The sequence below is a fragment of the Eupeodes corollae genome, chromosome 1 (assembly GCF_945859685.1).
Source record: "Eupeodes corollae chromosome 1, idEupCoro1.1, whole genome shotgun sequence".
Lineage (NCBI taxonomy): Eukaryota > Metazoa > Arthropoda > Insecta > Diptera > Syrphidae > Eupeodes > Eupeodes corollae.
Window position 1 is genome coordinate 204,248,632 of NC_079147.1, and position 24,049 is coordinate 204,272,680.

General features: G+C 33.1%; 4 protein-coding genes and 1 long non-coding RNA gene across 6 annotated transcripts; 3 read left to right on the plus strand and 2 right to left on the minus strand.

Annotated features, from left to right (window-relative positions):
• The first annotated feature begins 1,040 nt into the window (after window positions 1-1,040).
• Window positions 1,041-5,460, plus strand: LOC129942607 (heat shock 70 kDa protein cognate 4). Its single transcript, XM_056051623.1, has 2 exons — window positions 1,041-1,200; window positions 3,171-5,460. The coding sequence occupies exon 2, from the start codon at window positions 3,171-3,173 to the stop codon at window positions 5,124-5,126; it is 1,956 nt and encodes a 651-aa protein (XP_055907598.1). The 5' UTR covers window positions 1,041-1,200; the 3' UTR covers window positions 5,127-5,460.
• A 334-nt stretch (window positions 5,461-5,794) lies between these two features.
• Window positions 5,795-7,010, minus strand: LOC129942608 (uncharacterized). Its single transcript, XR_008781064.1, has 2 exons — window positions 6,441-7,010; window positions 5,795-6,361 (listed from the first exon to the last, which is right to left on the minus strand). It is a non-coding gene; the product is annotated as an uncharacterized LOC129942608 (long non-coding RNA).
• Window positions 7,011-8,305: 1,295 nt separating this feature from the next.
• Window positions 8,306-9,529, plus strand: LOC129941076 (pseudouridylate synthase TRUB2, mitochondrial). Its single transcript, XM_056049618.1, has 3 exons — window positions 8,306-8,538; window positions 8,603-8,794; window positions 8,853-9,529. Exons 1-3 carry the CDS (start codon window positions 8,409-8,411, stop codon window positions 9,461-9,463), a joined length of 933 nt encoding a protein of 310 aa, XP_055905593.1. The 5' UTR covers window positions 8,306-8,408; the 3' UTR covers window positions 9,464-9,529.
• A 75-nt stretch (window positions 9,530-9,604) lies between these two features.
• On the minus strand, window positions 9,605-11,601 carry LOC129941075 (2-oxoisovalerate dehydrogenase subunit alpha, mitochondrial). 2 transcript variants are annotated; one of them, XM_056049616.1, is made up of 7 exons: window positions 11,471-11,601; window positions 11,320-11,412; window positions 10,757-11,261; window positions 10,528-10,690; window positions 10,262-10,465; window positions 9,930-10,196; window positions 9,605-9,866 (listed from the first exon to the last, which is right to left on the minus strand). In XM_056049616.1, exons 2-7 carry the CDS (start codon window positions 11,380-11,382, stop codon window positions 9,791-9,793), a joined length of 1,278 nt encoding a protein of 425 aa, XP_055905591.1. In that variant the 5' UTR covers window positions 11,383-11,412; window positions 11,471-11,601; the 3' UTR covers window positions 9,605-9,790. The 2 variants fall into 2 exon arrangements, with proteins under 2 accessions (XP_055905591.1, XP_055905592.1); XM_056049617.1 differs by having other exon boundaries at window positions 11,467-11,559.
• Window positions 11,602-13,342: 1,741 nt separating this feature from the next.
• LOC129940473 (adenylate cyclase, terminal-differentiation specific) lies at window positions 13,343-20,577 on the plus strand. The gene is made up of 6 exons (XM_056048818.1): window positions 13,343-13,772; window positions 13,851-14,173; window positions 16,592-17,412; window positions 17,513-17,624; window positions 17,694-17,908; window positions 18,431-20,577. Exons 1-6 carry the CDS (start codon window positions 13,761-13,763, stop codon window positions 18,562-18,564), a joined length of 1,617 nt encoding a protein of 538 aa, XP_055904793.1. The 5' UTR covers window positions 13,343-13,760; the 3' UTR covers window positions 18,565-20,577.
• Window positions 20,578-24,049: the final 3,472 nt, after the last annotated feature.

Sequence of the window (24,049 nt, forward strand, 5' to 3'; positions counted from 1 at the left end):
CCCTGGCCATATTATTAGACGCACTGTAGAATTTGTATAATTACATTGTATAGTAACATTTGTATGCAAGATGGAGCTTCATGCCACACAGCCTGGTCCATAAAAACTTATTTTATGAAAGAAAACTTCCCTCTGTTGGACTGGCCGGGAAACAGTCCCGATATGAAACCAGTTGAAAACGTGTGGGAGCTGCTGAAGAGGGCACCAGCTAAAGATGCGGTAACTTATTGAAATAGTAATTCGCGTGTGGAATCACCACCCACAAATGCAGGAAACAGTCAAATAAAGCATTGACAGAATGGCGCGCAGAATTGAGGTTGGTATTAAAGCAAAAGGAGGTTCAACAAAATGTTGAAAAAATTACAAAAATAACAACAACAAAACTGAAAATATTAATTTCAAAAAAAAATCTTTAAATCTGTTGCTTTATTTCCAGGAAGAAGTTTATATTCTGCATACAAAATAAATTAAATACAATAATAATAATACGGCCAGGGACTGTATATGGATCACATTTGTTTTCACTGCTATACACTGCATAATCCACGCTGTCTTGTTACAAGTTATTGTTGTTGCATCAATTTTTCACCCACAAGTTAAGTACAGGGATTCGTTTTTAGTCGAACATTCATTCAAAACCAATGTGCATCGGTTTCTTCGTTCCAATCATATATCCTTTTCCTAATTGTTCGCACTGTGCTAAATCATCATAAGGATAATCATAACAGCTTTGAGTGTGCACACAATATAAAAAAAACACACACAGTTTTATTCGCACCAAGTACAAAACCTTTAAGAAACTGAGTTTACAACAGGTGCTTCATTTTATTCATTTCATTTAACCACAAGCTTAGAATTGCTATGCCAATTTGGAATTTCTGTGTTCAAAATACACAAAATCAGGAACTAAAAACAATCACTTTCAATAAAAAATTGTTTTTATCTAAAAAGTACTACATCCAATAGTATCATAACTCATTTTCTATTTAAATTTCCTCTTAGTTCCAGTGAAAACTACTATGGCAGCACTTATTTCGGTTATATATAAATACTGTCGCTTGCGAAAATTCTATCAGTTCATATTCTGAAGTATTCCTTAAACTAGTGAAAAGTTATTTCGTGAACGCGAAACGATTATTCCTCCATTTTTAATAAGAATTAATTTAATCAAAGCTAAATAAAACAAAAAATATATTAAAGGTGAGGCACTTTTTTTCAAAATAATTTACTTTTATTAAATTAGTTATGAGATCATTTTGATTGATAAGAAAACATTACTTTTGAGCATGGTCCTGAAAAAGGTTACAAAATGGTTTTCTTTATTACTCATCCCCTCGTTAAAATCTATATGTATGATTGATATTCAAATTCACAATCAGAAAATCTAACGGAAAAAGAAAATTGTTCTATTAAAGTAAAGTACATTAGTTTTCCAATTTAACATCCAATTTATCCGAAATGGAATTTTTTTACTTGCACTTGAACATCATTCATTTCATATACAATTCGTTTGAAGAAAAAAAATGAAGCCATGTGAATTTTCTCGAATGTTCTTTCCGCTTTCACACAAAGGTGACTTTTTTTTAGTAGGGGCAGATGGTTCATATGGAAGCGTGAAGCGTCCCTTATCCCGCATCGTGACAATTTATTTCCTTTGTTAAAAAACCATGTGTTTCTTTTTTCTTGGTTATGATTTCGGTGTTGACTTATAAATAATTGTTTTAAGAATAATTGAATTATAATTTTTCTTCCAAGAAAAGTTCCCTTTAATATTGCATAGCAACCACGTGATTTCCGCGCAAGACAAAATCGCAATGCGTTTTCCAAAAGTATATTATATACTACTTGTAGTACCTACTCTATGTACGACACATGTCAGGAACTTTTGTTCTGGAAAGATTCCAAACTGTTTCTTATTCGTCATCATCTAGAATGATTTAAGCTGTGAAAGGGTTCAAGCATGTGTCGTGTATTATGCCTACCTAATCGATAAATTTGTAATGAATAAGTTGAAGTTGTTTTTTTTTTTTTTTCATACACGTTTGTATGAAATTGCAGTCAAACAACTCAGAAATGTGTCATAATGAAAATTATGTTTATTTTTCTTACTAGTCAGAATAGTCGGTGAGTGATAAATATGTACATACTTAAATACTAATCAAGTTTTTCTTTTAAATTTCATTCGACTTTATTCTGAAAGTTTGCAAAGTAGATTCCTATATTATTTTTTATTTGACTAGAATTGCGTAATTCATATTTGTATTTTGAATAGTTTTCGTAGTTTTCCTGCCTCGTCGTTGCGTCGTCTTCTCACGACATAATGATTTTTTTTAAGCAAATCGAACTGCTTGGCAATGGTTTATTGATATTGTTATGGACTTTGACCGCGAAACATCTAATCTTTGCTTGAAATGTGGTTTTGCAGGCACATGTAAACGTATATACCTATATATTGTGGTTCTGTGACGGTTTGTATTTTTCTAACCATTTTAGAAGATAATGATTGTGTTTCACTTGTGAAGATTCAAACCTTCACGTTATAAAGCACATGACAAAACTCATGGTCAGGATTTACAACAAATAAGGAACTAAGTTCCAAAAATGAAATAGGGGGGTCTTAATACAACATGTTTTAAATATTAATACGAGGAAACACCTTCAAGTCATTAAAAATATTTTCTTTTTCGGACTTAACCTTACATTTGAGCACTAAAATCAAAGAAATTCCCACTGAACAAAAAACAGGGTAGAAATGTCAAAATCAACCAATTTTGTGTGGGTTGATGTGAAAAAGTGAATTTGGAAATTAATATAAAATATAATATTTTTTTTATTTGAATGAACATATTTTAACACCATGACTACCTATTTATCTGATACAAATCATCCAACCTATACTACAGTCGTCAGATTTTACAATACTTTTTGATCTATGTTCCAACTTTGTGCAACAATTAGGCAGGTTCATCAGCATAAGGGACTTCATATGTAGTCAGCTGCATTCTTTCCAAATTTTGACTAACTGTTTTTCAAGTGTCATAAACTTAATTTTTCATAATTCGTTAACCCTTCCATTATTGTAACTACATGTCCATGTTCTTAAGTTTAAATGAAGACTAAATTAGTGAATACAATTTAATATATATATGTTTTTCTTTTTTAATGTTTAGATGTCGAAAGCTCCAGCTGTTGGTATTGATTTGGGAACAACCTACTCTTGTGTGGGTGTATTCCAACACGGCAAAGTTGAAATTATTGCCAACGATCAGGGAAATCGTACGACACCATCATATGTCGCCTTCACAGACACCGAACGTCTCATCGGTGATGCCGCCAAAAATCAGGTCGCCATGAACCCAACAAACACCATTTTCGATGCTAAGCGTTTGATTGGTCGTAAATTCGAAGATGCACCCGTACAGTCTGACATGAAGCACTGGCCCTTCGAGGTTGTCAGTGTTGAAGGAAAGCCAAAAATCCAGGTTATCTACAAGGACGAGAAGAAGACATTCTTCCCAGAAGAAATCTCATCCATGGTTTTAACCAAGATGAAGGAAACCGCTGAAGCTTACCTTGGCAAGACTGTTTCGAATGCTGTCATTACAGTACCAGCTTACTTCAACGATTCCCAGCGTCAAGCAACAAAGGATGCCGGTACCATTGCTGGTTTGAACGTTTTGCGTATCATCAACGAGCCCACAGCCGCTGCTATTGCTTACGGTTTGGACAAGAAGGCTGCTGGTGAACGTAATGTTCTCATCTTCGATTTGGGTGGTGGTACTTTTGATGTGTCCATCTTGTCCATCGATGATGGTATCTTCGAAGTCAAGTCGACCGCTGGTGACACTCACTTGGGAGGTGAAGATTTCGACAACCGTCTAGTTACCCACTTTGTACATGAGTTCAAGCGCAAGCACAAGAAGGACTTGACCACCAACAAGCGTGCCCTTCGTCGTCTGCGCACAGCTTGTGAACGTGCAAAGCGTACCCTTTCTTCATCGACCCAAGCCAGCATTGAAATCGATTCACTATTTGAAGGAACTGACTTCTACACCTCGATCACCCGTGCCCGTTTCGAAGAATTGAACGCTGATCTTTTCCGTTCTACCATGGACCCCGTCGAGAAGGCCATCCGTGATGCTAAGTTGGACAAATCATCCATCCACGATATCGTGTTGGTTGGTGGCTCCACCCGTATCCCAAAGGTGCAACGTTTGTTGCAAGACTTCTTCAACGGCAAGGAATTGAACAAGTCGATCAATCCCGATGAAGCTGTCGCTTATGGTGCCGCCGTTCAGGCTGCCATTTTGCATGGTGACAAGTCCCAGGAAGTACAGGATCTCTTGCTCCTCGATGTCACCCCCTTGTCTTTGGGTATTGAAACTGCCGGAGGTGTAATGAGCGTTTTGATCAAGCGTAACACCACCATCCCAACCAAGCAGACCCAGACCTTCACCACCTACTCCGACAACCAACCCGGTGTGTTGATCCAGGTCTACGAAGGTGAACGTGCTATGACCAAGGATAACAACTTGTTGGGTAAATTTGAACTCTCTGGAATTCCACCAGCACCACGTGGCGTTCCCCAAATCGAAGTCACCTTCGATATTGATGCCAACGGTATTTTGAACGTCACCGCTTTGGAAAGGTCAACCAACAAGGAAAACAAGATTACCATCACCAACGACAAGGGCCGTCTCTCAAAGGAAGACATCGAACGCATGGTCAATGAAGCCGAGAAATACCGTACCGAGGATGAGAAGCAAAAGGAAACCATCTCCGCCAAGAATGCATTGGAATCCTACTGCTTCAACATGAAGGCCACTCTTGACGAAGACAACCTCAAGAGCAAGATCGCTGACACTGACAGAACCACCATTCTCGACAAGTGCAACGAAACCATCAAATGGTTGGATGCTAACCAATTGGCCGACAAGGAAGAATACGAACACCGCCAGAAAGAATTGGAAGCTGTTTGCAACCCAATCATCACCAAGCTCTACCAAGGAGCCGGTGGTCCACCCGGAGGCATGCCCGGATTCCCAGGTGGTGCTCCTGGCGCTGGTGCCGGACCTACCCCTGGCGCTGGAGCAGGTGCTGGCCCAACCATCGAAGAGGTCGATTAAACAAAACCCCCTCTCGATCATTCTCAATGAAAACAACACTGTTTTGTCATTCCAAGAAGGACACCAACTCTTCTCAATGTTTAATTTCTGAGTTGTGCCTTCACTTTTATAATATTTTGAAATCTAACCAAAAACATCTGGAACTGTTTTCAATTGAGCCGTGTTTCTCAATAGTTATTAATTTATTAAAACAAATATATACGCAGTCATAATAAGAATATTGAATTTATCTCATCTTATGTAATAAACTTCAATTCTTATTTGATCAAGAATTTCAAAGAACAACAACAAAATAAAGTAAAGCACGCTTGGAGTGAATGAACAAAATAATAAATTAAGTTTGTTTCTCTTTTATTTAAATTTGGATTTTAGGTGCTTCCGCATGGGATTTTTATTTTGCTTGCTCAAATTGATTGACCCAACTCAAACACTTGGTCTCGTAGGTATTTATTTATGGAATTATGATTAATTTTAGAATTTGAAGAGACGCAAGTTTCCAAGAAAATGTCTTGGTGGATGAACTTTGTGTAATGACGTCAATTTATACAAATATTTTTATTTAGAACCGTAAGTTATGTATAAAATACTTCATGCGTTATTTCAATGTAGGTGTTTCGTTTTTATGATGTGCGCAAAGGCGTGAATCATTTCTTGATAAGTTAAGATAATCACCCTTATTTTGAGATTCGTTTTCGATCGAAAGTTATTCGAATTCGAGAAGATTTTATTTTGAGATTCGATCGATTCGAAAGTTTGCTGATTCAATCGAAAGTTCATTTAAAAAAAAAAAACTAAGTAAATTTTGACTTTCGAGTGATTCGAATCAAATGTCATTTTTGTGTCGTTCAGATATTTTCTGGTGAATAGCTGAAGAAAGATGTAAGTTTAAACAATTTTTATACGATAATTAAACGAAATTAGTTATATTGACGAGTTTTTTTTTGTTATTTCATAAAGGGCACAGTCACACAGTCAAATTGGACAAATAGGGAATAAAAAGAAATACTGATAAGGTTGATGGAGGAGAATCCGCAGGTAGCGAAAGGTTTTTCTGTAAACCGTATAGATTTTGACCGGTTTTGAAGAGATGCTGCCGTGAAGCTCAATAGCCATGGGCCTCCATCTAAAGACGGTGCTACGGTATGGACAAAGAAGTTCCCCCCTGTATCTCGATGGAAAGCTCATCCAAGACATATTTAAATGCCAGTTTATTGAGGCGAAAGTTCCTTACAAATCTACAAAACAAAATCAATTTAGTCACCAGGATTTATTTTTGCAATAGAATAATTTAACATCAATTTTATAGGTACTTACTTTAAATCGTCAAACGCAAACGAATTTGGTGCATCTATAATCCTTCTTCTAAGAACATGTTCTCGTTCTTCGCCATTAGAATTTAGAAACAAAACTATTGCTATTGTTTCCTTTCTCCAAAATAAGAAAATCTACATCGATTTGAAGTTTATAAACTTTGATTGTTTTCATTTCAATTGAAAGTGTGACCATGTGTGACGAATATACATAACATATTAAACGATATAAACACAACATGAAAATTCAAACCAAAATGGTTACGTTAGTTGAAAAAATGTTTAATTTCATGTCTTGGATGTTTTTCTTTATCACTTTATTAACTTTACTTTATTTTTCAATCCAGAAACTGTTAATCTGTGACAAACTCTGAATTAAAAATAAGAATTTTCGAAAATAAAAAATTAGTGTGGTCACACTAAATCAAATCAAAATGTCAAATCATTTAGAACAGCTGATCTCCAAACTACTGTTCATTTCGGTTCATTTTCTGCAATGAATATTTTTCATTCGAATCTCAAAATAAATCAAATTTATTCGAACGAATAAATCTAGTCACTCGAATAAACGTTTCGTTCGAATCTCAAAATAAGCATGAATCGTAAAAAATTAAAAAAGAAATAAACTACCCAAAAAGGTTGAAGCAAAATCTTTTCATAAAATGTATTTATATCAGCCACAGGTGATGCTGTGTACAGAAAGTGTAATTACCAATTTAAGCGATGTAAATGATGGGTATTTTTTTGATATGCTAACGTTTTCCTAGATATCGTTCTTCTACCCCGAGGTTCTAAATAAGGGCCTATTCAAAATACTTCAGATGGATAATGTTTTTATAAAAAATTTACAATACAAAATAGACCATTAAATAGTTAATTTTCAACATGTTTTTTGCGCTTTTTTAACAATTGCTTTCCTAATATCTTATATTGTTGTTATATTGTTCTTTAAAAATTGTAGTTCCTTTAAAACAATTTTTAGAATTATAAAATGCTAACTTATTACAAATAAGGTTTTCATATATTTCATTTTTTTTTTTATTAAATCTTAGTTAATAGAAAGTTGTCATTTATTTGTATTCTTCGAACCATGGGCAATCTACATTATTTTTTTGGCTAACTTTCCGACAAAGTTGCCTTAATTCAAAGGCAATTTTAGTTGCCAAAATAATATACTAGAAACCTAGGCAATGTGTTTAGTGGTGCCTATTAAGAACCTCTTTCTCGGTGGTTTTACTATAGTTTTCCTAACATATTTTTATATTTTTTTTAAATTTACTTTAAGAAATATATGAAGGTCACAAATATCAATGCAATAACTTGCACATTTTAATTGAGATATATAGTAACCATATGATAAAAATTCGAATTCGATATTTCAATCAAACATGACATTACGATGGTAAAAAAGTTGTAGGACCCATGCACCCGTGCACTTTATTTAATTGAACTTCTTTTTATTTTTTAATTAACGTAAACTGAAAGACTAGAGACATTTTTAATAATTGATTTTCCATTTTTTAACTCTATTAAATTTAAATCCCAAAAAACTTTTCTAATTTATAAGAATTGACCATATTATCAGACTAGTAAATTCAACATACATATATCAAATATTTAAGTTTATAATCATAAAAACCTTTGTTGAAATTAACCTACGAGAAATGAGAGGTACAATGTATTAATATAACCGTATAAACCCGTTGCCGAAATTCATTGAACATTTTCTCGTCACTGTGCTTCTTTAACATGACCAAAAAAACACCCTTTATGAAAAAAGCAAAATAAAATTTAACAAATCGAAAATTAATTGTGATCTAGCATCAGCACAATTTACAATCAAGTGACAGTTGTGAGTCTTTTTATTTTCATCGTGCACAAACAATACAAATCATCTTGAAGTTTGCTGACTTTTTTTTGAACAGAATAACCCAAAACAAAACTTGCGTGCCGCTCTCCAAAAAGTTAAAGTATGACTTTAACAAAAGTATACGATGCTGTAACTGCGTTCAAGTACTTAAATGGAATAGCGAATGTTTTCAAACCAGCGGGAAGAAAAGCTGGTCATGTCAGATTAGCAGTCTTACACAACTTATGCAGGGGTAAGTTTATTCAGATGCCCGCAACCTAATTTGCAATTTATTTATTTGAAACCTATCTATGTAGATCTCAATCAGTTGGAAGTACGAGAACCTCGAAAGATGGAAATGCTCGAACCTGGAGGCGATCAAGGGCCAATTGTACGTAAAATGGCCGATTTATCGGATCACATTCTAGCAGTTGGCCCTCGATATCAAATGCAAGATATCAAATGTGCCCCAGTATCTAAACTTGGATTTCATACTAGTGGGGTTTTGTGTAGGTCAAAATATTACAGTTTTTGAATGATGTAAACAATTTCTAAATAATAATTTAGTGCTCGGAATCAATCGTGGTCTCAAACAATCATCCAAAATTCACATGAATCGTCCAGTTCGAGTGTATCATGTCAAAGGTTGTCTTGGCACTGCTACTGAAACACATTTCTATGACTCCAGAGTTACTGTTAAGTCAAAATTCAATCATGTCCATGCTGAAAAAATAAGTGGCATGGTTTCATCTCTTCAAGCATCCCACCAACGAAAGATGTATGAATTATGTGGTGTTGATATTCAATCACAGGCCGCCTACGAAATGGCGTCAAAAGGCATCATTCGTCCGGCTTCAAACTCACAACCTGTTTTATATGGAATAAAATTGATTGACTTCAATCGGCCCGAATTTACTTTAGAAATAGCTGCAATCAACGAAAACGAAGACTATCTGGCAATGTTAGTTCATGAGATTGGCATAGAAATGCGAACGGTGGCTCATTGCAAGGCAATTCGGTGCATTAGGCATGGACATTTTACATTTGAAGATTCTCTACTGCATAACAGCTGGAATTTGGCGTCGATATTTGAAAATATGCGAATATCAAAGAAAATTCTCGAGGACCATCCCCAAATGTTAGACCAACCTAACGTAGAACTACGAGCAGAGAGTTAAAATAAAAGGAAATAAGGTAAGACAAATAGAAGTAACTAGTAACAAAATAAAAAGATTTAAATACAATTTTAGAAACAATTTAATTTCTTCAATGTTGAACTGAAAATTTATTTCAGTGCTCTTTTTACCAGACAAAAATAATTGGGTTTAAAAATAAACATTTATTTCTCAACTTTCCATTGAAAACATTAAAATATAAACTTTGACCTCTACAAGGCTTAACAAAATTCCCTTATCCTAAAATATTTAGTTTCAATTTTATAAAAAAGATAAATGCACATTCAAATTAGTCTATTCGTTCCGTGGCTTAGCTGTTTCACTCGAATTTTAATTTTTAAAGTTCTTCAACGGATACGCATCTCTGTGAGTTGCAATGTGTTCTTCGAGTTCTTTCATTTGTTCCCTAAAATTAAGTTAAGCCAAAATTGTATTTTCTATTTGGTGTGAAAATCATTATTAAACTTACTTCAAATGATTCGGCATATCATGATAGACATCTTCGAACATTTCTTTCCAGTTTGGTTTAAGTTTCTTTTCCGATTCAGAAATTTGCTTAAGAACCTTCTTTCGTACGTTATTGACAAAAGTGTTCTCTTCAGATTCGTTAAAAATTCCTTTAGAGATCATGTAATTCTTAAGTCTAGAAATAGGATGTCGCTCAGAATTCCATATTTCAACTTCGTCCGCTGAACGATAAGCACTGCTGTCATCAGATGTTGAATGGTGGCTTATTCTTGAAACATTAGAAAATTCTTTGATGATTGCAAACTAACACTTATTTTATTATTTGTTAGTTACCTGTAAGACATAGCTTCGATTAGAACGGGTTTGTTGTTCTTAAGCACATATTCACGGGCAAGTTTTGTGGCATTGTAGACAGCGAAGATGTCCGTTCCATCGACACGAATTGTTGCAATTCCATAGGCTGGTCCACGTCCTGCAATGCCATCGCCTTTATATTGCTCGCATGAAGGCGTTGATATGGCAAATCCATTATTACGACTATACAACAAGAGATTGTTTGAAAATTCAATTGTTTACTAAAAAATAAAGTAATTGTATACCAAAATAGAATTACTGGACAGTCTAGAGTGGCAGCAAAATTAAATGCAGCATGGGCATCACCCTCGGAAGCAGCACCTTCGCCAAAATAGCAAGCAACACACGTATCATTATTCTTACGCTTTATGGCATAGGCGGCACCAACAGCTTGGGGCATTTGTGTCGCTTCAAACAGATATTCATGTTAATAAGAGAAACATATTTTCTAAGAAAGTCAAGTCTATAACCAACCCAAAGGACTTGAAATAGTCACGAAATTCAGCTCCTTGGACCCATAATGTACAGGCATTTGTTTACCCCTACCAGCGTCATCTACGTTACCATAACATTGGTCAATAAATTGAGAAATTTTGAATCCCCGCCATACAAGTACTCCAGCCTCTCTGTATTGACCATAGATTAAATCACGTTGTTCCAATGCTGCCGCACTACCGATATGAGATGCTTCTTCACCATAATTAGTCATATAGAATGAAATACGACCTTGACGTTGAGATTCATAGAGAATTTTGTCCATGGTGTTTAACAGCACCATATCTCTGAACATTTTTTGTATAATTTCTTTGCTAAGGTTAGGATCCTGTGAGGAATCTAGAATTGCACCAGCCGAATCAATTACACGATAAATTGGAATCGGGGTCATTTCCGTGGGCATTGTTAATTTAGGAGTTTCTATGTAATGTGATGTTGCACCGGGAAATTGCGGTTCATGATTTGTTTTTATAGTGCTGAAGAACTACAAGGTGTTTATTAAAATTAATGCATGGAGAATAAGTACAAGTTTAAAAGCTTACACGTCCAATTCGGTGATAAGATGCTTTGGCCAGCAAAGTGTTGGTAAATCTCATGAGGGACATTATAATCAACAAAATACAATTAAAAAATATCTTTAAAAAACATAAGGGTTTGAAAGGAATTCACAACACAAATCTTCGTACTACCTACTCTTCTCTTTTATGCGTGAGCGTGGCAACAACAGGTAATAGTCAAATTAAACGATGAACTAAAGGAAAAAGTAGGTAAACATCTGTTCCTGATTAGGATAGTGGATTTTCTTGTTATCAGTAGTCTTATTGTGAATTAAAGAAATATTGTGGTTATATCAACGTTCACAGGGTGATACAAATTCTATGCTCAATTTAAGGAGAGCATACGTACTACTCTACACATAAATCTTCTTAGCACAAGCTGTACCTTGGTGACTTACGCTTTAATAATACATGATAACAGCTGCTCACAGCTTTAAACAGCTCTTAGTTGTTCTCGCTAGCCCATCATTTGGCTCACGCTCTGACTGCCATTCAATTAGTGCAAAATATAAAATTGAAAAGGTTTTCTTGGAGTTTTGAAATACTTATATTTTTAATCGGAGCATATCAGTTCAATTGTATTTTTTTAATGGTTACACGTTATACCTACAACCAAAATACTTATACTTTCAAATTGAATATTTGATGTCAGTTATCGTTATTTTATTATGTTAATTTCATTCAGCTTTTAAGGAGAATTAATGTTATTGGACACAAATTTCCTTATTGGAATCAAAAATTTGGGGTTAGAGTTGATCATTGAATGTAAAACTGACAGGTGAGAATGCAAAGTAAAATAATGCTTTTAGTGTGTTCCGAAATAATTAATAATCAGCTGTTTGTTTATTCTTAAAAAACGTAAAGAAAAAATTTAGATTGAATGCAATTTTGTTTGCATTTACACGCTAAAAAGTTGCAATTGACTGAAGAACTAAAGCCTCTTTGCTATTTCAAGCGTCGTAAATGGTCTGAACGGTGGCAAGAAATGGATGATCATTTTTCGAAGAAAATCATCTTCAGTGGTGTAGCACATTTTTACCTCAGTGTAGTCGTCAATAAGCATAATTGCCGCATAGTAATCCAAGAGTTATTGTCGAAAAACCGATGCACCCACAAAGAGTGACTGTATGGTGAAGTTTATGAAGAGTTAATTGGGTAATATTTTTTCCAAAATAAATCAGTCAGTCAGTTGTGAATTGTTTTCGCAAAGATAACGAAACAATGGCTCTTTTCTGCGAAGTCTGGTCGTACTATCTCAGGTTGTGGTGATTGCAATTTGTCGCCAAGATCATTTAATTTGACACTGTTGGACTTCTTTCTTTGTGGGTATTTGAAATAAAAGGTGAATGTTGATAAGCCAGCAACAATTTAAGAGCTTAGGGATGAAATATTTAGGCACATTAACGGCATAGAACTTTAATTATGCTTCAGCGTCATCGAAAACTTGTACCTATTGGAGGTATACCGTTGTGATCACAGCGGCCATATTTGTTTGATACACAATTTTATACTATACCAATATTATCATAAAAAAAGGAAAAAAGAGTAATTTCCTAATAATTTATGTTTTATTCAAAATCAACATCGACACTTAAAGTTTAACTACCCTTAAAAAATGGCACATTTATTAATGCGAATTTTGTATCTGAAATACAAAATTATTTTCATTGTTTTAACTCAGACTACATAAAATGGAAGGCGGACAAAAACTTCATTGATCCATGTTATCGGCAACACCGAGTAATTTTAAGTTACCCAATGTGCGCCAGACCTAAAATTTCATTAAAACTCCCTAGCTTAAAATGGAGTTCCATCGTTTTTGTGCATAAATAACTTAACATTTTAGTTTTTGATTCTCTTCCCAAGTCAGTGGTAAAAAAATTGTAGTCATCGTGTATACACTTAGTCATTCAATGACATTTGAAGTTCAATCTGAATGCTGCCATTCTAACTTCGAATTATAATAGAAGAGCGAAATTTGTCTGAACAGCAGAATTTTTGCGGTATAACAGTTTGAATTGCAAAAAATATTGACTTGTTGGTTTTGGTTTTGGTCGTGTGTTTTCTGTTTATTTAGTAATTTGTTTATACACCTAGCGGCAAAAAAAATATTTTTAACTTTTTAAATATTTACTCAAGTGAAAGTAAACAACAATTTAAACAATCATAATGTGCCGGAATTCCAATTAGATTCCTTCAATGTAACACCAGCCAAGTTATCGAATTTCGAAGTTAATGTCGGCGGCAATTTAAAAGGATCCTTCTGCAGGAAAAGTCATAATTCCTATTTCCTATCAGAAAATCAGAAACTGGCATACTCCAATTCAATTCCAATTATAATCTGGGGCTGGACAAGATTTTTCATTTTTCATTGCAGCAGGGCAGCGAAAAAAATATCTTTTTGATTTAAAGTTCGTGTAAACAGTATGAATAATTTGGTAAGGATAATACATTGTTTATTTTTTTTTCGATTTTATTTTAATTTTGTTGCATATTTGGTAATACATAATTCTCAGGACCATGTAAAAAATTATTATCCTGAAAACTACAAAATGGACTTATCAGAAACAATGAAGGCTGCTCTTTCCAAAGGCCCACCCCTTGTTAGCCCAGCATCAAGTACTTCTGTGGTCACACCTGGTTCTGGTAACAATCATGTTGCCCTCGCGGCTGATGCTCAACATGGCACAATGCAAGGAGTTGGCTATGTCACTGAAAAGCTATACATGCTTTTGCAACTTTATCTGCAGAACAAGGGATGGAATCCAAGTGTTGAATTGTTGCAGTGTTTTTCTGATCTGAAGGACAGTGCTATGCTTCCGAGTGCTGCCTACTTGCAGTGAGTATCAATAAAGTGCCAATGCACGAATTAAGTATAGGTACATGGTAAAAAAGGAGATTTTAAAATGTTTTTTGCGAAGGTACTAGGTACTGACGTACTTATGGAAATTTTTAAATTAAATCTTATTTAAAACGTTTGTAAGATTTCAATAAGGAATATGTATAACTCAAAATAGTTTCAAGCGTTGAAATGCAGTTTAGATTGAGAATTTTATTCCAGTAAGTTTGATCTTTGAATAGAAGGAGAACCTGCGTTAAATCCGATATTTTATTTTTATGTCCGTTTGCGTACCTTCCTAAAACATTCTAATACAAAATAAGAATAAAATATTTCCCCACCTTCGAATTTCAGCCCAGGAAATTTCTTTGGGCTGATTTGTGAAAAGTGACAAATTTGATAGAATTCAAATAAATTGCTGGGTTTTGCTGTCACTTATAAAATTAAAAATTCTTCTCCCAAAGAAAAGCAACAAGATTTAAATTTTCAAGTTTTAATTTAATCAAGTTTTTTCAAAAAAAAAAAAAAAATTCTTAACACGAAACGAAAGGATGTTTCAAAATTTATATTTTTTTTTGACAGTTAAATTGTTGGAAAAAATGGTTGTTCCCGTTCGCTTACTTTTTTGTAGTTTTGTCTATTTGTGAGAGATTTTTATCCCCACTCTTTAAATATCTCTTTTTTTGAAATTTAGTGCAGAAATTAAGCGAACGGTTTTAGCTATCATTGGTTTTCATCATTGAAAACAAACATTGGAATTTTTTTGACAGGTTGTTTATATACCGCGTTTACAAGGAGAATTGAATCAGGATTTAGCGCCGTATAGACTGGATCGGATCGAAATAGAATTACTCGATCCAATCTCAATGAAAGAGGTGAATCGAGTCAAGAATTTGTTTGTAAACCTGAATCGGGGAATCGAGTTATTGGTGTGTGATGTTTTACTTGTGTGCGTGCGATAAGTTTTTTTCCCTCTTGTTTCTTCTAAGCAAAAATACTCCCTTTAAATGGAGTATTTTTGGTTCTATCTAAGCTGTATTTAATTTTGCGCTCGTCTTTGTGTTGAGATCATTGTTATAAAATTTGAAATTTATTTCAAAGTTATTCACGTAGCAGTACGTACACAAATAAAACCCAAATATCATTTCGATTCCATTTGAATTCGAACCCTTAATTCAGTGCCACCATATACCTACCTGGATCGAAATCTCAATTCGATTCGATTTCTCGATCTCATCTTTTAACCAGGGTAAGCTATCATTAAAAATTTTTGTCATCGAAAAAGTTTGTCTGATTGAAATGTCGATTCAAAAACTTTTCCGGATCGATTTCATAATAGTTACATATAACTGGCGCCTTAGGCGGGGTATGTAGATTTTTAGAAAACTGAACCGACATAGAAAATCAAAGATTGAAAAACAACGATAACACCTTTATTATTTTGATATTATTTTCTGAAAGCTAGAAACCTGTTTTTCGATTAACGTTCTTAAAAAAATGTTGCTTCTGTCCACAGTCTCAAAAAAAAAAGGTTTTATATATTAATGTTTCTCCATTTTCGTATGTTATTGAGTACAGTTAATGGATGATTAAACACCAAACATTTTTAGTTTATATTTTAGTTTTTGAGGAATTTCGAAACATTTGCATACATCTATTATACCATTTGTTAGTAAAGTAGTCTTTTCTTTGGACAGAAAGAGCCGTTTGCTTAATTTCGGAAGGTCAGATTTTTATTTCTAGGTGTTATGACTCTGGTCTTATAATAATCGAGGTATAAACGCAAGTAAGCGTTCAAAATAGTCTTCCTTTTTCCATTCAATTTAATTGTATTATTGTATTTAAAATTGTGTATTTGTTATGCATTTATTATGGTTGCATTTCGGAAAGTATTCGGATTGGTCTAAAAATGAAGAAAATTTAGCTAGCCCAACATCATTAGAAGTAACCTACAAAGCAGAACTACTGGGTTTAACGAAAATTTATAAAGTAAGTGTTAAAGGTCTTAAATAAGAAACTGGTCACAAAAATTTAACTAAAGTCAGGAATTCAATAACAAATCGAATATGAGTTTATCTAACTTATTGCCTAAAGACCAAAATATTACTATGGAAAGCAGTTGAGTTAGACTCTTTAAGTTGTAAGAACAAGAGAAAACAATTTTAGCTAAACCAAATGATTTAAAAAACAAAATTTTGATTAAAGACATTGTTAATTAACGCCAAATAATAAATTTAAATAAAAAATTTACAAGCACTTAGATTTAAACCTTATTAAATTCACACTGAACTGCTTTATCAATTGCTAAAGACGATTAATCATATGCTTTACTTAATGTTTAAAGCTTGTGAATTTTGAAATGTGTTGAAATTTATTCTAAAATATGAAATTGGTAAGCCACTTAATTTTATTTTATAGAATTTTAGCTAATCGATTGACTCTTGATGGTCAAGGACGCCTGATTTTGAGAGAGAATGGCAAAATAGTCCTTCCCTTCGAACACTTTGCTAATGCTGTAATGCTGAAACATATGTCCGGTCCTCATGGTTTGCATTTGAGTGTTGAAGCAACAATGAGGGCCGTTGTTGAATCGTACACAATTGGACGTGATAACTTTGGCATGGAAAAAGAGTTTATTGTAGAGGTGGTTCAATCCTGCCCGTCGCCAGCATGTCGTTATTATAAGACCCACTTGCCAATGCCACCAATTCCATTTATGGAACAACCTTTTGCAAGTGTTTCACCAGAATTCTTGCAACATATGCCGCCACCTCATTCTGTAGGTGGTGAAGTTGACTTGAGTAAAGGTCATAATAGCGCTCAAAAAGTTCCTCAATCTATTGCGCATATTTCGAAGCAAAATCTACAGACTCAAATAAACAATCATCAGCATCATCAGCAGCAATTGCAACAACAGCAGCAGCATCAACAACAACAGCAACAACAACAACATCAGCAGCAGCAACAACAACAGCAGCAACAACAACAACAACAGCAACAACAACAGCAGCAACAGCAACAACAACAACAGCAACAACAACAGCAGCAGCAACAACAGATAACTGCTGCTATTATTCAACAACAGAATCGTGTAATGGCTCAACAGAGTCTGGAAAAATTTAGTAATCTTTCGTCGATTGAAAAACAACGAGTGCTACAGCAACTGGATAAAAAGCACTACGAACAGAACATACCCATTCCCGTTCCAGGAGGAAGTGTTGCTTTGCAGCAAGCTCAGGGTACGTTAATATGTTAGAGAAATTTCTTTCGAAAAAATTAAGACATTTTTTGTATTGAATTGTAAATAAAATATTGTTTCTATCCCTAAAAAAAAAACAGGAAACAACCCACATCATATTCCCAGCTCATCTCCACATCTACCACCACCACCATCCCCATCAACAATTTCTTCACACACAGATCAGAATCAAAAAAATATTGATGTTTTACGGTAAGTTTTATGTTTGTTTATTATATTTTTTCTTTGTTTTCCAATCAGATTCTTTCATTCTATTTCTAGTTCCAATCTAGAGTCCTTAGAGTCGAATAAGGATTTATTAGCGTTGCACAATGGAGCATGGGGTGGACAAGATGTACGCGAAGGCCAAACAGTAGGGCAAGAAAAAATTGTTCGAGCCTTTTCTGAGTTAATGAAAAACATGTCTCGAATGAAATCATACATACGTCCTTCGATGTGCAAACCTTATGGCAAGCAGAGTGAGAGCCTTCAAAAAAGTAAGTACTCTGTAAAAATAATACTCTGCTTTATGATTTAGCTTTTCTGATTTTCTTTTGTTGCTCTTCTATTGAATTTTCCTTTACCCTTATAATAACATTTCTAATCTCATCTCCTATAAGCATACCCTGTTTTTATATTTTATTTTATGTTTTGTTGAAATGTTACTGGCTCTTAAATTTCAAGAACTTCTTGCATCGTTAGCCATTTAAAATTGGCTGTTCTTTCGCTGTCGAACCAGAAACTGTGAAACACAAGTCTTGTTCGATTTTCCAATCCAGTCAATAAAAATGTTGTACTGCACTACTGAAGTGCTCCTTTTTTAAAAACTGAAAAATTGATATTGTTACCGTTCATAAAAAAAAACAAATCTTTGTTATCCAATTGATTCCACACCTTCAATTCCAAAAAACCTACCGAATTTTTCGGATTTTTATACTTTCTGCTTTTAAAGTAAAGTGTTTTTTGCACCATTTTAATACTTATAATCAATAAATTAATAAAAACAAAACACACACAAGCCCTCTTGGATACCATCCAATTGGTTCAATCATTGAGAAACTGCCTACCTGCTCCTCATATTCCTGTCAGCTCATGGAAGAGTGAGGATCGCCATCGTAAGGACCCCGAAGGAGTTCGAGTTGAAAGCAATTAATTTATATTTTCAATTCAATATTTTAAGTAATTTATTTAAAGGCAATTTAATTATTAAGTCGATTATAATTATAATTATTATTAAAGAAGCTAAAACTGAATTGGTGAGTAAGGTATTAGGATTTTTATATTAATTCTTTTTTTCTATTATTATTGAATAATAATATATTTGGATAAAATCCAGGGTGCAATAAAATATATAGTATTGATGTAAATCAAATTAAGAGAAGAAGAAAAACGCTGTGAATATTCGCTGAGCGTCTAGAAAAAAAAAGTAAAATCTTATTTTTAACTTAAAAAAAAGTAACGTGCCATTTATTTAGAAAACAAAATTATGAATAAATAATCATTTTTTATCATTATTTAGACTAAATTTTATTTTGGGGTTCTTAAAAAAATATTCCTAAAGAAGACATTTCACTTAATATTAAAAAAAAAATTATGTCAACAAATTTAAAAATTGGCAGTTTATATCTGTGATAAAAACAAGCAAAAGAAAAATATAACCGTTTGGGAACTTTGGCACATGAAATTTGTCTGCGTATTGGATTGAGAGGAATAAATGTGTTTGTGTTATGTATGATAATGGTAGTTAAATTATTATTCGTTTCAAATTAAGAATAAAATAACTATATTACACAATGATGGCTGGCTGAATAAATTAACTACATAGAAATAAAGAGAATGGTAACGCACTCATAAAATATTTTAATTTTCTAAATAAAGATTCCAATAGATCAAATAGAAAGGATCTAATGTAATATTACTTTTTTATTTCACTTTTTACTTTAAATCAATTTTTGGGAAATGTGTTTTAAAATTGAAAAACCGTGGAATAGGTGGAACTTTTGATTATGTGGGCAGTAAAAATAATCTCTTACTTGTTGAATTTCTCTAAAATGCTTTAGGAACCACTCAGTATCATCCAGTGGCCAATTTTATTCACATTACCCAATTAAATCCTGAACATTTTAATCCCTTTTGAATAAAATAAACACCCACCGAATAAGTGTTACATAAATGTGCAATTTATTCATATTATGTATTTCAACAATCTTACCCACCAAATGTACCAGTTTGCAATAAAAATAATTTTAATAAATACTTTTGTTTCCTTTTTGTAATAAAAATTAAATAAATTAGTTATAAAAATGCAAGAGACTTTAAGGCTTTATTCGAAATCGGTTGTTACACCCAATTATAAATAAATTAAAAGAACTATTAAATAATAATGATTTGTATCAGTAGCATTAAAAATATCCTCGCACGTCACAAAAACAATGTATTGCTTAGTTTATTATATAATAATAATATAAACAAAATTAATCAAACAATTCCTACCTAAATAACTTTGAACAAAAACAAGAGCAAATCGTTTTGCAATTGCAATTAAAAACATTTGAATTTTGAATTACATACATAACCAAATCGTAAAATATAAAAATCAAAAAATGTAATTAAAACAAGTTTATGTCAATTGCTAGTTTGTTAGAAGGTTCCTGTAGCATTGCTCTTAAAAAGAAACAGCTTAACAATATGATAAACTACGCGGTGACATGTATAATAACAGGTTAAAATAGTATTATAAAAATAAAGAAACAAATTTTTTCTTCTATTAACAACTAAAAACAAAATTTGTACATCACATGGGATGTTAAATTATATATTGTTTATATCGAAGTATAAGAACCATAAGTATTAAAAACAGTAGATTTAACCTCTTATTAATTTTTGTTTTATTAAATACAAAAATATATATCAAGTGTCATTTTTTAATGCACATCCATATAATTATTGATAATTAAACAAAAAAGTATTACAAAATTATTAATTATTAGAAACAAAAAAGAAATCATTTTTAATAAATAAAAACAAATCTATGTGCCATAAATGGTTTAAAAATATTATAAGCATTTGCATTTGCTTGGAAAAATAAAAATTATACTGCTAATAATTTTTTTTATTTAATTTTTATTTTTACTTAATAGAAATACAAACATAAATTAAAATATAACCATTGTTTTCGTAAACTAAATTAATAATAATGATGATCACTTTTCTCGAAACAACTATTTTATTAGACAGACTGGAGAGATTTGACCACGAGTGCTGTTATAGAGGTGAGTTAAACAAAACTCCGTAAATCCAGAATCATTAACAGAAGAAATATAACGTAATACAGGGTTATTCATGTTGCGGTTTCAAAAGTAAACGTAAATAAAACACACTACATCATTTAAATTAACCCACGCTAGTTGTTGCAAGCATCGATTCTTTTGAGGTACTTTTCGAGCCATAACTTGACGAATGTTGTTGTTGAAGTGGTTTTTCTGTCAAACACGGTCTTCAGTATAGTCTCCAGAAAAAGTTCATCGGGCCAGTTGATATCGCCAAGACAAGAAATAAAGCGGACAGAAAATGCCTTTTTCAAGAAAGCCATATTTGCTCGAGTTTTGTGGCATGTGGCACTGTCTTGTTAATCAACCACACAGTCTCCAAGTCGTATTCTTCAATAGCGGGCAAAAAAAGTCGGTTATCATATGACCATACCGCTCCGAATTGGTGGTGACATTCGTTCCATCGTCGTTTTCGAAGAATTAAGGTTCAATCACACTTCCGGACCAAAGAGCGCACCAAACATGGAGTTTTGTGGATGTAATGACCTCTCTTGAATTACATGATGTGGGTTTTCTAAGTGACTATTTTCGGAACATCAAATTCAAACAATTTGTTTATTAAAATACTCACGGAGTGAGAAATTTGCTTCTTCGCTGAAGAAAATTTTGTAAGAAAAATCCAACGCTTGTTGTTCAAGCACCAATTCAACGTATCTACGACGACGTTGTAAATGTTCAGTTGGCTTAAGTTGTTACACAGGTGTTACAATATCTGTACCCAATCCAGTCTTAAAATTTTGCCAATTTCGTGCGTAGTTGAACGATAGTAAACCATAAACTCCAGAATCACCATTTTTGTAGTAGGTTTAAATAATTTGTATGCGTTGTGCGATAGTTAGTTATAAATTTTCGTAAATGTCAAACTTTCAACTGACGAACAAAATTGGTTAAACAACTTAGTTTGACAGATGTCCCGTTTTACCCGTTATATCGTGTAGTTTTGGACCCAAAAAGTACAAAGTTTTAAAATGGATGTCTATTTTGAAAAATTAATTCCACTATACTCCTAGTTAGAGACACAATAGAGAACGGACTTAATATCCCAAAAAGCGACCGGAAATTATCCTGCCTCATTATCTGAGTGTAAAAAGAAGACATTAATAATAAATAATAACGTAAAATTAACAAAACCACTGGAGGTTCGTTAAACTCAAAAATAATTTGTATTCGCTAAAAAATCGTTTATGAAAAGTACACTCAATATTACTTTATATTGATTTCGGCTTTCCTTAAACTCACATAAGACAGAAATGTGGAAATGCAGCAATACAGACACAGTTATGTTTTGTTGTTGTAAAATAAAATTCTACTTCTTTGAAAATATCTCATTAAAGTTAGGAATTTTCCGAGTAAATCATGTCGGGATTTTTCACAATCATTCAATTTGATCTTAGTTAGTTAGTAGTCAAAAGTGATGGCATAATAGTTGTCACCATTGTCATTTTGGTATGGACGGCTAGTCGATACTAATTCTCATACAAAACCCCCTTAAAAGTGGTTTCACCTCTTTAGCTATTCTTGCCCTCTTATGGGTTCAGTGGAAAAAATTATAATTAATTTTCAAACTCCATCTGAAATCTTTTATTATAAAGTTTGACAAAATAAACAAAATACAAAAATTAAGTTCGAAAGTTTCTGTAGCAATATGGAATATGAATAGAGCTATCAAACGCTTATTACCTTTGTTAAACTTGAAACTACGTTATGGCAACCTTAACTTGGGAATTGTCTTAAAAATCGTTTAATTGAATTGAGTTGAATCTCTTACAAGGAGAAAAATCGCTCTCCCTAAAATATGACAATTTTGACAGTTCTTTAAAAAAAAGATGACACATTTATATATACAAGCTATAGTATTATCATGCAGCTTTTTTTTAACGTTCGCTGTAGTCTCAATAACTAGTGTAACGGACTCTTGCAGTCCGTATAAAAACTATCTTTCTTGAGCAAATGAAGACATCTCGAGCGCTTATCCACCATTCACATAGATGGTGTTAGGTGATACAATCGTTTCCTATAGTTTAACGCTTGTCATAACGATTTTTTTTTATTTTTGATAATATTCATGCGTTTTTCTTTTCTTTATTTTGACAGACACAAGACTGTTTATTCTATTCCTAGCACAACGAATGCGTTGGAACATGCCTATTGATTTTTTTTTATTGTGAAAGCTTTTAAGGTATCAGAAGTGATTGTCACCATACAAACTAGGGATGTTGCGAATATTCGCATCCGCAATTGCAGATTATTCGCATTAATTCCAACATCAGCATCCGCATAAACTGATGCGGAGTTTGTTGCGGATGCGGATGTTTTTTAACGGTTCTTTTTTTTCAAATTAGAAAAATAGCAACAGCACGGCATACTATACTATACCTTGATCAATAAAAACGACACTTTCACCCTTCGTAAAAAAATTAAATTAAAAAATCTCGGTCCCAAGTAGGCGACGACAAAAGCAACAACAAATCATATGCAATGGTCACAGATTTGAGGATATAAAAGCTCTAGCTAAGTGGCCATAGGACACAGTTTATTTTTATATTTTAAATGAAAAAGTGATAGAAATACAGAACATAAATGCCGCCACCAACAAAAAGCAGCATCTGGATCTATTTTAATTTAAATAAAAATGATCCTGACAAGTCCGAATCCAAATGATGTCGTAAAACATACTCACGAAAAGGACGCACGACTTTTTCGTTGAAAACCACTTGAAATCAAAGCTCACAGAAGAGTTTGTTTTATTTGAGAGCGCCAACAATGAAAATCTTTAAAAAAAAGAAAGAAGATGCAGGTATGATATTTTTTATAAACATAAAACAAAGGCTTGCTTCAGAAGCGATATGGAAATGATGATAGATTCATTAACTGAAAACGAAGGTGAAGGAGAACCTGATAACGCTAGTCACGAAGCACTTTTCCGAAGGGAATTAGCATGTTACCGAAATAAAAAAGGACTAGAATTGGATAATAATCCACTTGATTGGTGGAAAGTTCATCAAAAAGACTTTAAAAGGCTCTCCAAAGATGCACTGAGGTATTTATCACTTCCACCAGCCAGTGTTCCCAGCGAACAACTATTTAGCGGAGCTGGATTAATATACGATCCTATAAGAAACAGATAACAATATGAGAAGGCTGCAATCTTGCTTTTTATTAAATATAACTCACCCATTTTTAAATTTAATAATTAAACGCAAAGATAATAAATACAATACTTAAAATTGTTTTTATGTAATACATTCTAAAATGCGCATCCGATATGAGTCTCAAAAAATCCACATCCTCCTCCGCGGATGTCAAAAT

Excerpts from the sequence above, each read along its gene's own strand:
- LOC129940473 (XM_056048818.1), top strand. Across the intron at positions 14,174-16,591 it reads CCGAGTGCTGCCTACTTGCA|AATTTTAGCTAATCGATTGA; the intron begins GTGAGTATCAAT and ends TTTATTTTATAG. Across the intron at positions 17,625-17,693 it reads AAAAATATTGATGTTTTACG|TTCCAATCTAGAGTCCTTAG; the intron begins GTAAGTTTTATG and ends TTCTATTTCTAG.
- LOC129941075 (XM_056049616.1), bottom strand. The coding sequence starts at position 11,382 with ATGTCCCTCATGAGATTTACCAACACTTTGCTGGCCAAAGCATCTTAT. Across the intron at positions 10,691-10,756 it reads GACTATTTCAAGTCCTTTGG|CGACACAAATGCCCCAAGCT; the intron begins GTTGGTTATAGA and ends ATCTGTTTGAAG. Across the intron at positions 10,197-10,261 it reads ATCGAAGCTATGTCTTACAG|AATAAGCCACCATTCAACAT; the intron begins GTAACTAACAAA and ends TAATGTTTCAAG.
- LOC129941076 (XM_056049618.1), top strand. The coding sequence starts at position 8,409 with ATGACTTTAACAAAAGTATACGATGCTGTAACTGCGTTCAAGTACTTA. Across the intron at positions 8,539-8,602 it reads CTTACACAACTTATGCAGGG|ATCTCAATCAGTTGGAAGTA; the intron begins GTAAGTTTATTC and ends CTATCTATGTAG. Across the intron at positions 8,795-8,852 it reads TCATACTAGTGGGGTTTTGT|TGCTCGGAATCAATCGTGGT; the intron begins GTAGGTCAAAAT and ends ATAATAATTTAG.
- LOC129942607 (XM_056051623.1), top strand. The coding sequence starts at position 3,171 with ATGTCGAAAGCTCCAGCTGTTGGTATTGATTTGGGAACAACCTACTCT.